Genomic DNA, 15,086 nt, shown 5'->3' on the forward strand with positions numbered 1-15,086 from the left:
AGTGTTTATATAAATATGCAAAACCCTACATATAAATAAAGTGACAAGAATCTCACTGTCTGATGCTATAATGATCAAAATGAACAAATACTGGTCAGTGCTTCACTATTGTCTAGTGAACTTCAGTCACAACTCGCATGAAAAAGTAGCAGGTATTGTAACTTTTTTTTATTTACGTTTTAAAAATGCATAACATATTTAGCATTATTTAAAAACACAACCCCCCCCCCCCCCTCCCCATTTTGTCTGAAAAAGATGTAGTGTTAAAAACAGTTTCACTGATGGCATTACAAATGATTCGTAACAGATTAAAGCACCAGAAAGTAGATAAATCTTACATATGAGTGAAATTCAAGCTTCTGGAGGAAACCTGACCTATAACTGTTGGAGCTAATTCTAAACATGTGCATGCCAGGCAGAAAAAGTGTTACTCTCTATTTTGCAACACCTTCAGTGCCACATATTAATATGAAATGGGGCAATATTTAGTCCTTAATAGAAAAGGGCAGTGTTACTAAACAGAAGCAAGGCATGTGACAGAGAGTAAAATACACACCACCCATTTCATAAAACGCCTCCCTTTTAATTCTAAGCTCATTGGCCACTTTAGTAGGTGCACCTTTCCTACAGGTGCATTGTATAAATGTCCAGACTATAGCATAAACCCCACCTGGCACATTACTTCTGACAAGGAATTTTGTTGCTGACTTGGATATTAAATGTATGCTGTACCATTCTCAGCACAGCATTAATACCAGCAGGATAGTATTGTTAATGATTTTTGCATTTGTCTCACTGCTGGGTAGAGATCCAAAAATCTCCATTCACCAGCAGTCCTGGGATCAGGAACTGGCCAGTAATGGATTTTAGTGATGGCTAACATTGTCTATGGCAACAGTTGGCTTATAGGCTAACCCTGCATCTTCAAGGCATTTCTAATAAACACTTCTCATAACATATGCTATAAAAAACATTGCACTGCATTATTGTAACAATATGCTTAAATAGTTACTTCACTCAAATCATTACAAGGTCCAATCTATATTGAAACTTCAATCATACACACTGGTTTTGCTAGTTTAATGTGTAATTGCTTGCCTTGAACAAGAGTTAAGCTGGACATGGACTCTAGAGGGTGATGGCTGCATTGTGCAGGAATGCTGTACTGTGTAAACAGCTGTAGGTGGGACAGCTACACATTTCTTTCCATGTCATCACGATCCAGTCTATACAGGCCAAGTCCACTGTTTAGCTAAACACTAATACTAGAAATGTACATCCCACCACAGGCACGTGGAATACGACACATTGTAATGCATAAGTTGTGCAATTTGTAGGAATGATTGGGGTGAATGGATCTAATAGCCAGTCAACTCTGTGGACTACAGTCAGCTCATCTATTATATCCAAGGTTCTCATTCCAGTCATTGAACCTTAAACCAAAGGGGTGATCTACCATCCTGCAAAGTTCCAACCCTAATTTAACACACTTGAATCCAGTTATTCAAAGCCTTCAGATGCACATGAATAGTACAGCCAGGTATGCAGAAATTCTACAGCCCTCGAGCAGTTTGACCGGAGCTGGGCACCCTGATTAGGTTTATTGCTGATTATACATAGAGCCATCGTTATGCTTACTTGGATAGGAACAGAAATATGAAAGTTTAGCTACTGTTGGTTTTCATGATAAGTTTAGATTGCTGACTGAAGTACAGTGAGGTTGGTGCCTTGAAGCAGGTTGTCATCTTTTCCATCAATTAAATGATCCCATTGATTGAAGTCTCTATCTAAATCTGTGAGAAAAGATGTCTGTTTAGTCAGAAGTTCTGTGACGATAGTTTGCTGGGGAGCATATAGAAAATGTAAAAATTGACAAGTTACAATTTACAACAGTTTATCAAGAATGCTTGTGCAGTGTTCTGTTTATATATAGGTTTGTACTGAGTTGGAAAGATGAGGCAAATAAATGGAGTTGTAACATTTGTTATTCACATGAGTTTACTGCTAAACTCTTTGTTCAATCACTATAGAGAAGTATGAAGTTAATGCACAGCAGATTTACAAGCCATCAGTACATGCACCTAAGTTTAGAAATTGATATCCAAACCTGCACTGGTTTTAAACTGACCATTCATTTTCTAAAAGCAGTTTAACTTACACAAGTGTCGCTGAAGGAATGCTAAAGAAGCTCTGTTGCAAAGATCCATTGCTATATGAGGATTGATTTCTCCTTTGAGTTTCATGATCTTCCCAACCCAGTTACCAGTCATAAATGTGAAATCAGGAAAGCTCTGATGGACTGCTCCCCTACCAAGAGAAATGTTTCAAATCCCTTTTTAAGCTTCAAATTTAAATATATATTTTGGACTGTTCTGTAAGCTTAGCATGCTGGTTTTATGCTAAGTATTAGTAAAATATAACTGACCTGATGGTGATCATTTTCCTTGGAATTGTTTCTGAGTCTAGCTTCTTCATACAAACGATGTTCCCTGCCCAGTGGAACTTTTCGGAGTTTATAAAAAAAATAGGCTGTTTCACGCTTGGAAATATCTCATTATCAAGGGGAAACATCCAGGTGTCCAGTGCAACACCACACCTGAGGTGAAAATAATACTAATTAAGATCCCTACACTTCCCCAATTCTTTCATATCTAAACTTATTTTTAGATAAATGTAGAAATAACTATTCAGCAAAACTGATCTGAAACGGAATGCCACAAAACACTTAAACACTTACTTGAATTTGACTTCCTTGCACAAACACTCTATCACTGTGGCCCCACCAAAGGAATGTCCCATAACTGCTATTCTACACAAATCCATGCAATTCTGTGAAGAAACAGTGAGCTTCAGCCTGTACCAATTACTGCACTGACATCTAATGAATTGTGTACCACTGAAACACTTTCTACCCACTAGCTTTTATTTCAATGCTTCTAGTTGTATGGGTAGAGGGGTGTGGTAATTGTAGTTGATGGCTTTTGCTGTTATATTCACCTCCATCTTTGACCAGTCAAACTGAGACAGTAAGACATTGTCCACAGACTTTCCTGAGTTGATCTCAATAAGAAGCTCCAAAGCTCTGATGCATTCATCTGCTCTTTGTTTCACCTGGATAAAAATAAAAATACATTACACCTCTCCTGGATCAGCTCAAAGAATGGCTACATTATATACCATTATACATGATATTATAATAATCAAAATTTAGGAATATTATGGCATATTGTCAAAACTAATTTGTAATTACTGATAACTGAGGATTTGCAAGTTAAATGTCCAGTTTAGTTTTTGTACAACAATGGAAAGATGGTGAATCTCACTTGCTTGTTTCTAAGAGAGAATTCATTCTCTCCAAGTTTAAGTGATCTGTAATACATCCATTGCTCCTCCAAATTGTCAGATACAGGCCGAAGGTTTTGATGTGGTGGATGAGTCTTTTGTCCCGTCTTCTCTTTGTAGTAGTACGTTGCACTCGCCGACTCATCTCTAGAAAAAGGAGGAAAAGAGTGCACGTTTTACGTTTTATTTGCTTAAGGATTCAGCAGAGGCTTTAGGCTGAAGCAAAGATGTAAGCTTAATTTGTTCATTCTTAGCTGTATCCCTGTTCATGAGTAAACAACTTAGTGCTGTCATTCACAAATTAGATAACTGAGGAACTATTGATGGAATACATTTCTCTGAGTGGAGTATATACATCAGCCATACAGATATGAAGACCCCTGATTAAATTTGTTCAGGAAAATTAAGTGCAAATTATGCACACATTGTGAAGTGGGTGTTGTACTCAATCTCCTGACTTGAACTAATCTTGACAGTTTTTGAATGAAAATTAATGTCTGAAAAAAGCAGTGAAAGTCACTGTTTCATGTATCTGACCATATCGACTCGTTAAATTTATTTTTGATTCAGAGGATGGATTATAGTGATACTTGATACTACTTGATGCTGTTTTATATTATGTTTTGACTGCTTTAAGACACAAAACAAGCTATTTGTTAATTTGTAAATGAACAAACTGATTTCCAGTATGTGGATGTAATGAGACATTACTTGTATTGTACAACTTGTGTACAATAGATGAAACTCTGTTGCAACTTTAATTTAAAGACATAAAATCCTTAAGATTTCTTGCTTAAATGTACCCAGAGCACACAATGTTACGATTTAGTTTTTAATCTACACTTCCCCACACTTCTGACATGAACAGCTGCCCACTGACACACATCCAGATGAGGTCATTTATCAAATGTCCTTTTCTGTTAGTCAGATTTATTTACAGTCTGCTGTTACCCGAGCCTCACACACGACCTGTTAAACATACTCTGTGTTCAAATCATACTTCAAAATGACAAACCTGTGTTCCACTGCAGCAACAATGAACCCCTGTGAGGCCAGCTCAACACATATGGCTGAATACAACGTCCTGTAAAACAGCGCGCACAACCATGGCAGAGTGCAGGGCATTCATTGGCTATGGTTTTTAAACTGAAATCGGCTTGTTAAAAGGTATCGTTGAATTAGCGTTACCGGAAAGCTCCCAGGCCATGGGAAAAGATAATTAAAGGATATTTTCCATCTGCTTTCAAAGATGCATCCCATGCTGCTGGGATTTTAAATGAACCTTTCCAGAGAAAACAAAAATTACAAAACTATAAATCATTTTTGAATGTGTAATGAGTGAATGTATAAATACACTCTATACAATTATATACATTTAAAATACTCCAAGGCCAGCTAAAGCAACACAAAGAACTATTCACTGTTTACAAAAGAGGATTCTAAAAAGAACTAGTCAAAGTGCTTACCAAAGAGGTAGCTAAAAGTTCTTTCACTCAGCACTCTGTTTAGCTTCATGAAATCTGCAAGGCCATTGAAGTACTCTCTGCATGGAATCCAATTTGGCCTCTCAGAAGTCGCCAAAGTTTGGCATGGATAGTACAGTCTTAAGAAAGTTCCCTGTGAATCGATGGATTACCAGTTAGACAAACGGATGAAATTAGATTTTTTTAAAAAGATGCTATCTTTTTAATGCTTTATGTCCAAAGAGGGGGTATAACACACCTGCCAAATCAGTGAAACAACAGGGCTGAACACTAACATGCTAGGATACATTCAGTCAAAGGTTAAAGTTAACAGTAGCTCACAATTTGTTTTTAGAAAGAAAATGCACACTTTCATGTTTAACAATTGTCTCCACTTCTTGTTCAAATGTATTTGATGACAATTTTTTTCACAGTCATAGATTGTTTGACTAACACAGACCAGCACATTACTACTGTTTTAGTACTATACTGTAGTGTCTACGAAATTGTGGTTTAACTCATTTGTTCAGCACTAATGCACTTGGCAGGACCGGATTGAAGGCAACCTCCAAACTGCTGGTATACCTGTACTGTGTGTCCAACCATTAAATCAGTGCAACCCACTTCGTGTGGTCCTTTCCCCGGAGGTATTCCTAAATTATGAACGTTTGAATTCCCCATCGCAACAAACTGCCGGTAGTTCCACTTGTACCGAAGACCTGTCATGAGACGAGAAAATGTTTTGACGCATGCGTGTCACCGGTGATTTAACTGCGTTTCCATGACGGAAAAAGAAAAAGAAAGAAACCGGTTTTTCTCTGATGTGGTGTCGAAATCTTACTGCTCTGGAAAATATGACTCACCTTGTGTGCGAGCGTTTCCCATAGTTTTCCCAATCACACGTTAACGTTTACATATTCTTTTTACATAACAGGTTAACGTCCTGTTTTCACACGAGTCCCATTCCTAAAACGGGGTTAACGGTGAGCGTACACTCCAAAGTTAGGCCAATGTTCGAGGCATACAGTTGTAGTGACAATACAGCTCTGTTGACAAGCATGCATACTGCAGTGCCAAATAGTATTACGTATTAAATAACTGGGCGAGTGAATTATCAAGTGTAATAAAACTTGCTCAGCGCTGAACGTAAATTAATTCATAGCGATCTAAATAATGGTTTGTCATAAGTTCCACTCCAACTGTAACTGCGATTTATTCACAAGGATATCAATCACTCTTATCGAGACTACTTCATGGCACTAATTGGCGTGTTTTGTTGTTGGTGGTGATCGCAAACCGATCGCAAATTTGCTGATGCTGACAATAATGTGACGGGATTGAAGTCAGACTCTACCTCGGGTTAAACAATTGCAAAAGGGACGTCCTATGTAAATTCGTCTGTGTTTAAATAAGTTAAGAGAACTGTAGCCTGCAGTCAACGTCGAGTTAATGGTCTACACACCGCGGACCGTTGATATCTGTTGCAGGCTAAAGTACAGGCTGCATGCTGGACAGCGTGCACGCACTCGGGCACGTGACGTCTCTCGCGCAGCAGCAGCGTGACTTCACATAACAACACGATTAATAGAAGCTTGACTAACAAACGACGTCTGCTGTGGATAGAATAGCATCCGTTTGCAGTTAGGAAGCAACGTATCTTTAAAGCGTGCATCGTGCCAACTTTAACTTCGGTGCTTACTATCGCTATGCTGTTAACCCATGTCTAGATAAGCAAGTTAAATAGTTAGACATCAAACTCCTAATAGTAATTAAATGGACGAAGGCATTACGATACCTGATACTGCGATTGTCCGCTTATATATCTTCCGTATTAGAGGCACTTGTACAACTCTGTTAGAAGTTGACAGTCTTTGGGTACTACACTCTTCCTTCTGTCCTTCCTAAACAGCTGGACCTCTACGGCGTGCTGCTGACGCCATTCTGCGCTATTTCCGGGACTCTTATCTCGAAGTAGTAACGCAAAGTAGTAAATGTCTGCGAAAAGGCTCCCCAATTGGAATTACAGAACGATACATTTTTATTAAATATATAAATAACGATATAAGTATCGTCGAATGTAGAAAAAAGACACTGGAAAATATTGGTTAAAAAAATTATAGGTAGTAAACATTTCAGTGCACATAAGATTTGCGTAGAAACAGACCTATGCAAATCAGCTGTGTAAGTTCTAGGAGGTGACACCAGTATATGTTAAAAGTTAATAGATGTTCTTAATCATAACATTCATTGCATGGAACTCTAAAGTTCAAAGAGTGTAGATCAGTTAGTTTCCTTATATTTTTTAACTTCATAGCTGCCTTCACAAACAACTGGCAATGAAAACAGCAAACTCATTAATGCAGTGTCCATTAGTATTAAAATCCTTTGCCACTGGAAATGACAAATCATTCTGATGATCCAAAGGTCTGCAACAAAATGTTCGGAAAACCTTAAAAACAGCGGATATGCTACACAAGGAATGCTAATAAAATTGTTACTTAATTTGCAAAACATTCTTATACTGAATACTTTGAATTATACTATGAGAGCATTTTAAAACAAACATCTTCACATCAAAACTGTTCACAATTTTTTATAGTCAACACAGAATCACAATATTGTTGTAGATATGGCGGCGGTGAGGTCGGCTGCCGTCACGACTGCTCCGTCCACACCTGGCACTTTTTTCGCTCTTTTCGCTCTTCCCGCTACCCCTGATTTCTCCGCACAACCATTTCACTGCGAGTTATACTGTATATGACTATGTATGTGACAAATAAACCAAACTTGAAACTTGATGTCTTTATTAACATTATTAACATTCATCTCAGTGGCATTTCACTTTTTTTCTTTTTAGATCTCAACAGTCACCTGCAGTCTAGACAGACATAAGACAGAAATGAGGCATCAGCACATTACATGGAGCCTTGACCATGTGCCAGCAGTACAGGTAGCTATACTTCAGGTGTTTAAAACATACATCAGTTATCCAAAGGTGTAACAACAATACAATATTCACATCTCACTTCAGGAGCATTCGGGAGTGTTCCTCCTTACGCCAGCAGAATGGTCTAAACATTGCTTTACACTTGTTAATAGCTGTGTACCCATCCACAATCATATTAAAATAACATGATTTAATAATAATAACTTTGGCTTTGTCTGTTTATTAGATTTGTTTACTCGTGTTGGCAATACGTATGAATTTTGCTTTCTTTACAGCATATGGGTAGTACTGAACCATCAGAGTATGAAATGAGGCACGTGTAGCCTACCTTGGTCATAAAATATACAGACGCTAGCATTCTATTTTAAGGCCTTTCAGATTTCTTGGGCCTCTTAATGCTCATATAAAAGTGTTCAAAGTTCCCTCCTATTTAAGGCAAAGCACCATTTCTGCATGTGCAGTCAGTATGTCCCAGTTGAACCTTCTTCTCCTCGCCGGAGTGGTTGCTGTGGCAGCGGCTTTTGCAGTAAGTAACCAAATTCCAGTCGCATTTGATGTCTGCAGTGACTACGTGTGTTAGCTCATTTTAAAGGATGTTTATGTAACCCCCCATTAAAAAATAATAAACTAATATCTTTATTTATTTTAAATCAAGATTCCAGTATTGCCACAGATACATGGTAAGTTAGATGAATTTCAGATGCACATGTAAATAAACTAAGAATTCATGATGCAGTCAGGTATTTTCTTTAAACAGAGATTGAAGATGTACCAAATGACAACCCATTCCTTAACCTGGGTAAGATAATACAACTTCCCTTGAATTTTGTATAATTTTTTTTTTATACACGTGCATTTATTTGATTTAGGTTCAGTGTTAATTTCATTGTTTGCGTCAATGTTTATTACAACAAATATTTGAAGATATCTTATCAATACTGATTTAACAATTGTTCACATAATACTATCATTTCATTAACAGGGGCAAAAACCCCCCTAATTGAAGGGGATATTTTCATTCCTGTGAGTACATGTACTATTTTTAATACAGTTCTTACATCTCTGTTACATCATACTATAGTACCTTTTTATTTTTCCTGTTGTTTATTTTTCCTGGCATTTTCTTGTGAACCTCCTGTATTAGTTATTGTACATTTCATTCCCAACAGCCTGGGCGAAATGCTCTCATCAACACTGCTTACAGATGGACGTTCCCTATCCCATATATTCTATCTGATAGCCTGGGTATGTTAGGCAGATATTAAATGTCTTTGTTCTCTGATGTAATGTTGGTCAACTTTAATAACTGTAATAAAAGTGTGGTTGAATTATTAATCTCTGATTTCATCAGACCTGAATGCTAAAGGAACTGTCTTTCAAGCATTTGAGATGTATCGATTGAAGTCCTGTGTTGATTTTAAGCCTTATGAAGGAGAAAGGACCTACATCAAGTTTGAGAAACTAGATGGGTGTGTTTCAAACATCACTCTATATGCATCTTAGTTTTAAAATGTTTTTTTTTGTTGTTTTTTTTGTCACACTTATTTTGCTCTTCAACAGTTAAGATCATACAATGATTAACATTTAATAATTGAAACATAACACATTGCACACATGGTAAAATCTGAAGAACATTCTTTGTAACAGAGTCATGTCTCAGATTATGATTATGATAGCACAAAGAAGCCTGTTTTTTGTGTTTCGCTAACTGGCCATGGTGTTGTGATTGTGTCCAGATGCTTTTCAAGTGTGGGAGAGCAACCTGGAGGGCAGGTCCTCTCCCTGGGGCCAGGCTGTGACCATAAGGCGGTGGTGGAACATGAGTTGCTCCATGCACTGGGATTCTATCACATGCAGTCCCGCCAGGACCGGGATGACTACGTGAAGATCTGGCTTGACCAAGTCATTGATGGTTAGGTGATCAGAAGTAATTTTGCATGCCTGTGTAGTCTTTGTTTAGAATAAAGCTGACCAAGTCAGTAGAATTATTCAGAGTAGTATAAAACTATTACATAATGTGGCTGTATCATGTATATATGGTTTCAGAGCATTATCAAATCCCTCTGCAATGTTTGTTAAGTGTCAAATACAGCAAGGCAACTGCATTTACCAGTTTGCTGTATCTGTTTCATCAGGCCTTCAGCATAACTTCAACAAATATGATGACAGCTTTGTTACTGATTTAAACACGCCATATGACTATGAGTCAGTCATGCATTATAGACCTTTCTCCTTCAATAAAGACCCCAATATTCCCACCATCACCACCAACATCCCAGAGTTCTTCAACATCATAGGGCAGTATCTTGACTTCAGTGAACAAGACATTGTGAGACTGAATAGAATGTATAACTGCAGTAAGTTCCTGTCTGTTTATATTTAATTTTCCAGACTTATGAATGCAAAATAATAATGTTTATCAGTTGATTAAAAAAAAAATTCACCTATAAAGAATGTTTCACATGTCAGTTGGGCCCAGTTTCCCGGACAGGATTAAGCCTGGTGCCACTGTAAATCACCACTGAATCGCCACTGATTCACCACTGTAAATCACCACTGTAATTCACCACTGATTCACCACTGTAAATCACCACTGAATCACCACTGCAAATCACCACTGTAAATTCTTAGTCTAGACATAGGCTTATACTTGGTCTTAGAAATTGCCTGTTAGAGTAAAAATGCACATCATCTGCTCACTTGAAACCATATAAAATAAAGACAGTCTTTGTTTTTCAGCTTCCAGTCTGACCTTGTTGGACCAGTGCACATTTGAACACATCAATATATGCGGTATGATTCAGAGTTCTTCCGATGATGGAGACTGGGTTCACACCAAGAGCTCCTCTGGCTCCGCTCACACTCTCATTGGCCAGCCTCGAGGTCAGTGTTTGTCATTGGCTAACAAGCATATTTCCCAAGAGCAGTCCTCTTCCATCTTGTGAATAATCCTAATTCTCATGTTTTTGTTTTTCAGATACAGGATACGCTATGTACTTTGACACAGCTGTCGGAAATGCATTGGAGTCCGGCTTGCTTGAGTCCCGCCTCCTGTACCCTAAAAGGAAGTTGCAGTGTCTTCAGTTCTTTTACAAAATGAATGGCAGCTCAAAGGACAGGCTGGCCATCTGGGTCAAGATGGATGACGGGACAGGAACAGTGCGCAAACTAAAGAAACTGGACACAATTTGGGGTAGATACCTCACTTAGCTCACTGGCACTTAAGAAGTTCTGGGCATACACTTTGTATTTTAAGACCAGACACAAATACATTATGCTGAGAATGCTGAGAATGGCATAACTAGCACAGTGGCTTGTTTAGTGTCTTATAGTAACATACTGTGAAGATGCTCTTACTACAAATGACATCACGCACAAATGATTTGTGTGATGTGACTTGTGTGTTTTTTTTAGCTGATGATGATGAAACCTGGAAGATTGCTCATGTGCCTATGCAAGTTGGCGTGAAATTCCGCTACGTCTTTCAGGCAGTCAGTGGAGACCCTGCTAACTCCACAGGGGGTGTGTTCATAGATGACATCAGCCTGATGGAGACCCGTTGTCCTGCCGCTGTGTGGCGTATTCACAATTTCTCTGACATCATGCAGACCGCAAACCATAATACTGTGCTAAACAGCCCACGCTTCTACAGCTCTGAAGGGTACGCCTTTGGGGTAAGTGTGTACCCTCTCTCTAGCTACACTGATTACTCGGGAGACTACACAGGACTATACTTCCACCTGGCTAGCGGAGAGAACGACAGGGCCATGAAGTGGCCAGCCGTGGACCGTCAGGCTACCATCACAGTAATGGACCAGGATGCAGACATTAAATTGAGGATGTCATCTGCCCGAAGCCTCACCACAGACCTTGTGACGAGTAGGTAACTTTAATTAGATGTTCTTAAGATAAATTTGTTTTTAATTCTAGTTTTTTTTAACCAGATTCTTTATAAAGTAATTAACTTCATGGGTATATGTAGAATTTACTCCACTGGCTCACTTGATAAGGCAGGTAGAGCAAAATGCTAACAGCATGGGTTTGTTTGCCAGGTTGCACACATGCTGTCTACTGATGATTATGTGTAATCTCTTGGCTCATGTGCTAAATGCTAAAAGTGTGTAGAAAGAGTTCACAGAAATGACAACAGTTTATTTGTTCAGCTCCTGAAGGCAAATTGTATTGGGACAATCCAGCAAAGGTTGGGACCTATGATCCTGATTGCCAGTGCTACAGAGGTAAATCGAGAGGCTGGAGAAATTTTATTAAACATTTTGACCTCCGTCGAAGGAATTACCTCAAAAACGATGACCTCATCATTCTTCTTGACTTTGAGGGTAAGCTTGAAGTGACTTCTTGTTTAGTTTGTCTATAAGGCAGTTAAATTTGTCTGTCATGTTTATTTTATCCTGAGTGCTATGTTCTCTTTCTGTGAAGACTTAACACCTTTGAAAAATAGTGAGGTCCCTATTGCTATGGAAAACTGAAAGCACAAAGAGGTGAGCTTGTCTCATGAGCACATAGACAGCAAAAGTGGCAAAGATGCTGCCAAAAAATGACTTTAAAAAGATGAAAGACAAATAAAATTGTTTTAAAGGCATCTTTTTCTTTCCAGGCAATGAAACTATCATCCCTCTCTCATTGATTCTGTATCAATGCAGGATGTAGATATACCTTTAGAAGTAGACCATTGACCCTGTACCATCCAATTAGGTTACACCTGACCTTATTCTCTAACTCTAATAAACAAAGTTTATAAACTATAATAAAGTCTCATTCTACTCTTTTCTTAATATAAAATGAAATAATGAAATGAAATAAAACTATTGTACATCATCCTGTCCTAAATCAGCTTATCCAGCATTTAGTTTAAGCAATGTGCCTTTGGTACCAGAGACACTACCACCAGTAACTAAACTACACACTGTACCAGAGAAACTGCCACCAGTAACTAAACTACACAATGTACCAGGGAAACTGCCACCAGTGACTAAACTATACACTGTACCAGAGAAACTGCCACCAGTGACTAAACTACACACTGCACCAGAGAAACTGCCACCAGTGACTAAACTACACACTGTACCAGAGAAACTGCCACCAGTAACTAAACTACACAATGTACCAGGGAAACTGCCACCAGTGACTAAACTATACACTGTACCAGAGAAACTGCCACCAGTGACTAAACTACACACTGTACCAGAGAAACTGCCACCAGTAACTAAACTACACACTGCACCAGGGAAACTGCCACCAGTGACTAAACTACACAATGTACCAGAGAAACTGCCACCAGTGACTAAACTACACACTGTACCAGGGAAACTGACACCAGTAACTAAACTACACACTGTACCAGAGAAACTGCCACCAGTGACTAAACTACACACTGTACCAGAGAAATTGCCACCAGTGACTAAACTACACACTGTACCAGAGAAACTGCCACCAATAACTAAACTACATACTGTACCAGGGAAACTGCCACCAGTGACTAAACTACACACTGTACCAGAGAAACTGCCACCAGTGACTAAACTACACACTATATATAAAAAAATACATTTGTAATACATTTCAATACATCACTGTTAAGAGAGATGCATGCTGATCACATGGTGAGTAAACTTTGCTGTGTTTTTATCTTTTTTCTGTGGTTGACACATTGAACTTGCCAATGTTACCTACATCTTGATAAGACTTTATAATACTGTTTAGAATTTTTTTTTATTGAGGCATAAAGAGCTAGCAGTAATTAATGATTGGTAAGGATGTCAGGTCATGTTGCATAAGAATATTTACTGCTTATATACATGCATTTACAATACCATGTTGATAGGCTGTCTTTGCCAATAGGGAAGATCAGAAGGTTATTTTTGTTTGCAGTTATTATGGTGTGAGCAGCTAGACTGCCTGCATGAAATGTCATTCCTTATTTTGGTAGTTCTGCATCAAAAGTTCTGTAATGTCTTTCCATATGGTAGTGGATTGGACACGCTGTGGATGGGGCCTGAGACAATCATCACCAGACTGTATCTTGGGTGGGCGGGGTCTAAGACAAAGCTCATCACCTCACTTTGTCTGGAGGAAACCTGAAGGAGAACTTTAGCCTGGCAGAGACCTGGTGCTATAGTGCCGCGTGACAAACAGCCACGTTCACCTCATGACTACAGCTCTGTTATGGCATCCGCTGCTTCTCCCCAACTCCTGGATGCAGGGTCACATCAGAGTCCTGCTCCAGAGCAGCATGTCCCAGAGCTGTAAATGGGCAGGCACACTATGCTACAATATCTGCAATTTCAGGACAAGTTTGTTGAAAAGTTGTTTATTGTGAGTGAATTAAAAATATGTAGCGAGCCCACTGAACAGCCAAGATCTGATGACAAATAAAAAATGAAGGGGAGTTTCTGGCATAACATTAGAAAATTACAATAGCATGATGTCTTAATCCTCTGTTGACCTTTGGTCCAAATGATACCGCTTAGTTGTGAGTCATTTGATCTCAGTGTCAGTTCACTCTGTGTATTATGTGCAAGTGGTATTATTAAACATGGCAATGACATGACAATGATAATTTTGACTAAGTACTTATGTATAATATGCTACGATATTGCAGTGCACTTGTAAAAAGCTTCCATTTTTCTACCTTGTTTTGTCAGTGGTTTGACCGACTGCAGATGCTTTCTGAAATAAAATTGCTGTAATAAACAATTTGGAAATCCTTGCAAGATAAACTGTGTAGTAGTGCTGACCCTTGTTATACACCAGCTTGATAAAGCACATGGCCTGAATTTGCAGCTCCATCTATGTGCAGAGAGTAGGTAGTAGGTGTCCAAGACAAAGTACTTCCAGATCAAAGTACTCATCAGAGCCAACCTTTATTGAGCTGTTTATGCTACTGTGGTGGCACATGACTTCATCTTTGTGAGCTACCATGGGCTTCTTCTGGAAATTAATCTCTGTCACTCTTTTGCTCAACTTAAAGGTATTTAAACACTTTACCCAATTTTAAATTTTAGGCAAATGAATACACACTCTCTCATGCAGTTTTAATTGAACTAACAATAGATTTATTTAAGCATTATAACATTATGATATAAAAATTGTTTTTTACTTGATTTTACTTTTTTGGAGCTGATAATGAACATTCATAAAGAATTATCTCAATAAAATAAAATCGTTTCTTTTCTTTTTTAAATTTTACTTTCAGGTACAGTCTCTTTCAGCAGGATATGGTAAATTTGCACAATTTATCTCAGCTTATGTATATGACATACATCACTGACATTATCACTAAGACTTCTCTCATTCTTCTGGGATTCATGTTTTGG

General features: G+C 38.3%; 2 protein-coding genes across 2 annotated transcripts; one reads left to right on the forward strand and one right to left on the reverse strand.

Moving 5' to 3' along the window:
* Positions 1–235: 235 nt before the first annotated feature.
* On the reverse strand, positions 236–6,707 carry pla2g7 (phospholipase A2, group VII (platelet-activating factor acetylhydrolase, plasma)). Its single transcript, XM_027015974.2, has 11 exons — positions 6,601–6,707; positions 5,391–5,524; positions 4,809–4,959; positions 4,531–4,624; positions 4,358–4,426; positions 3,324–3,489; positions 2,998–3,111; positions 2,738–2,829; positions 2,426–2,596; positions 2,159–2,307; positions 236–1,793 (listed from the first exon to the last, which is right to left on the reverse strand). The coding sequence occupies exons 2-11, from the start codon at positions 5,484–5,486 to the stop codon at positions 1,693–1,695; spliced, it is 1,203 nt and encodes a 400-aa protein (XP_026871775.2). The 5' UTR covers positions 5,487–5,524; positions 6,601–6,707; the 3' UTR covers positions 236–1,692.
* A 727-nt stretch (positions 6,708–7,434) lies between these two features.
* mep1a.1 (meprin A, alpha (PABA peptide hydrolase), tandem duplicate 1) lies at positions 7,435–12,452 on the forward strand. Its single transcript, XM_035524405.1, has 15 exons — positions 7,435–7,443; positions 7,663–7,755; positions 8,188–8,278; positions 8,510–8,551; positions 8,735–8,775; positions 8,922–8,997; positions 9,104–9,221; positions 9,489–9,664; positions 9,888–10,109; positions 10,492–10,635; positions 10,730–10,945; positions 11,167–11,631; positions 11,916–12,089; positions 12,190–12,251; positions 12,368–12,452. Exons 1-14 carry the CDS (start codon positions 7,435–7,437, stop codon positions 12,237–12,239), a joined length of 1,917 nt encoding a protein of 638 aa, XP_035380298.1. The 3' UTR covers positions 12,240–12,251; positions 12,368–12,452.
* The last annotated feature ends 2,634 nt before the right edge of the window (positions 12,453–15,086 follow it).

This window comes from Electrophorus electricus, chromosome 3 (genome assembly GCF_013358815.1).
Source record: "Electrophorus electricus isolate fEleEle1 chromosome 3, fEleEle1.pri, whole genome shotgun sequence".
Lineage (NCBI taxonomy): Eukaryota > Metazoa > Chordata > Actinopteri > Gymnotiformes > Gymnotidae > Electrophorus > Electrophorus electricus.

What these genes read in the sequence shown, in the direction of transcription:
- mep1a.1 (XM_035524405.1), top strand. An exon ending in TATTCTATCTGATAGCCTGG is followed by an intron (nt 8,998 to 9,103) that starts GTATGTTAGGCA and finishes TGATTTCATCAG; the next exon opens with ACCTGAATGCTAAAGGAACT. An exon ending in CACCACAGACCTTGTGACGA is followed by an intron (nt 11,632 to 11,915) that starts GTAGGTAACTTT and finishes TTATTTGTTCAG; the next exon opens with CTCCTGAAGGCAAATTGTAT.
- pla2g7 (XM_027015974.2), bottom strand. Translation starts at nt 5,486, where the DNA reads ATGGGGAATTCAAACGTTCATAATTTAGGAATACCTCCGGGGAAAGGA. An exon ending in AACTTTTAGCTACCTCTTTG is followed by an intron (nt 4,625 to 4,808) that starts GTAAGCACTTTG and finishes TTCTCTGGAAAG; the next exon opens with GTTCATTTAAAATCCCAGCA. An exon ending in CATGGCCTGGGAGCTTTCCG is followed by an intron (nt 4,427 to 4,530) that starts GTAACGCTAATT and finishes GCTGTTTTACAG; the next exon opens with GACGTTGTATTCAGCCATAT.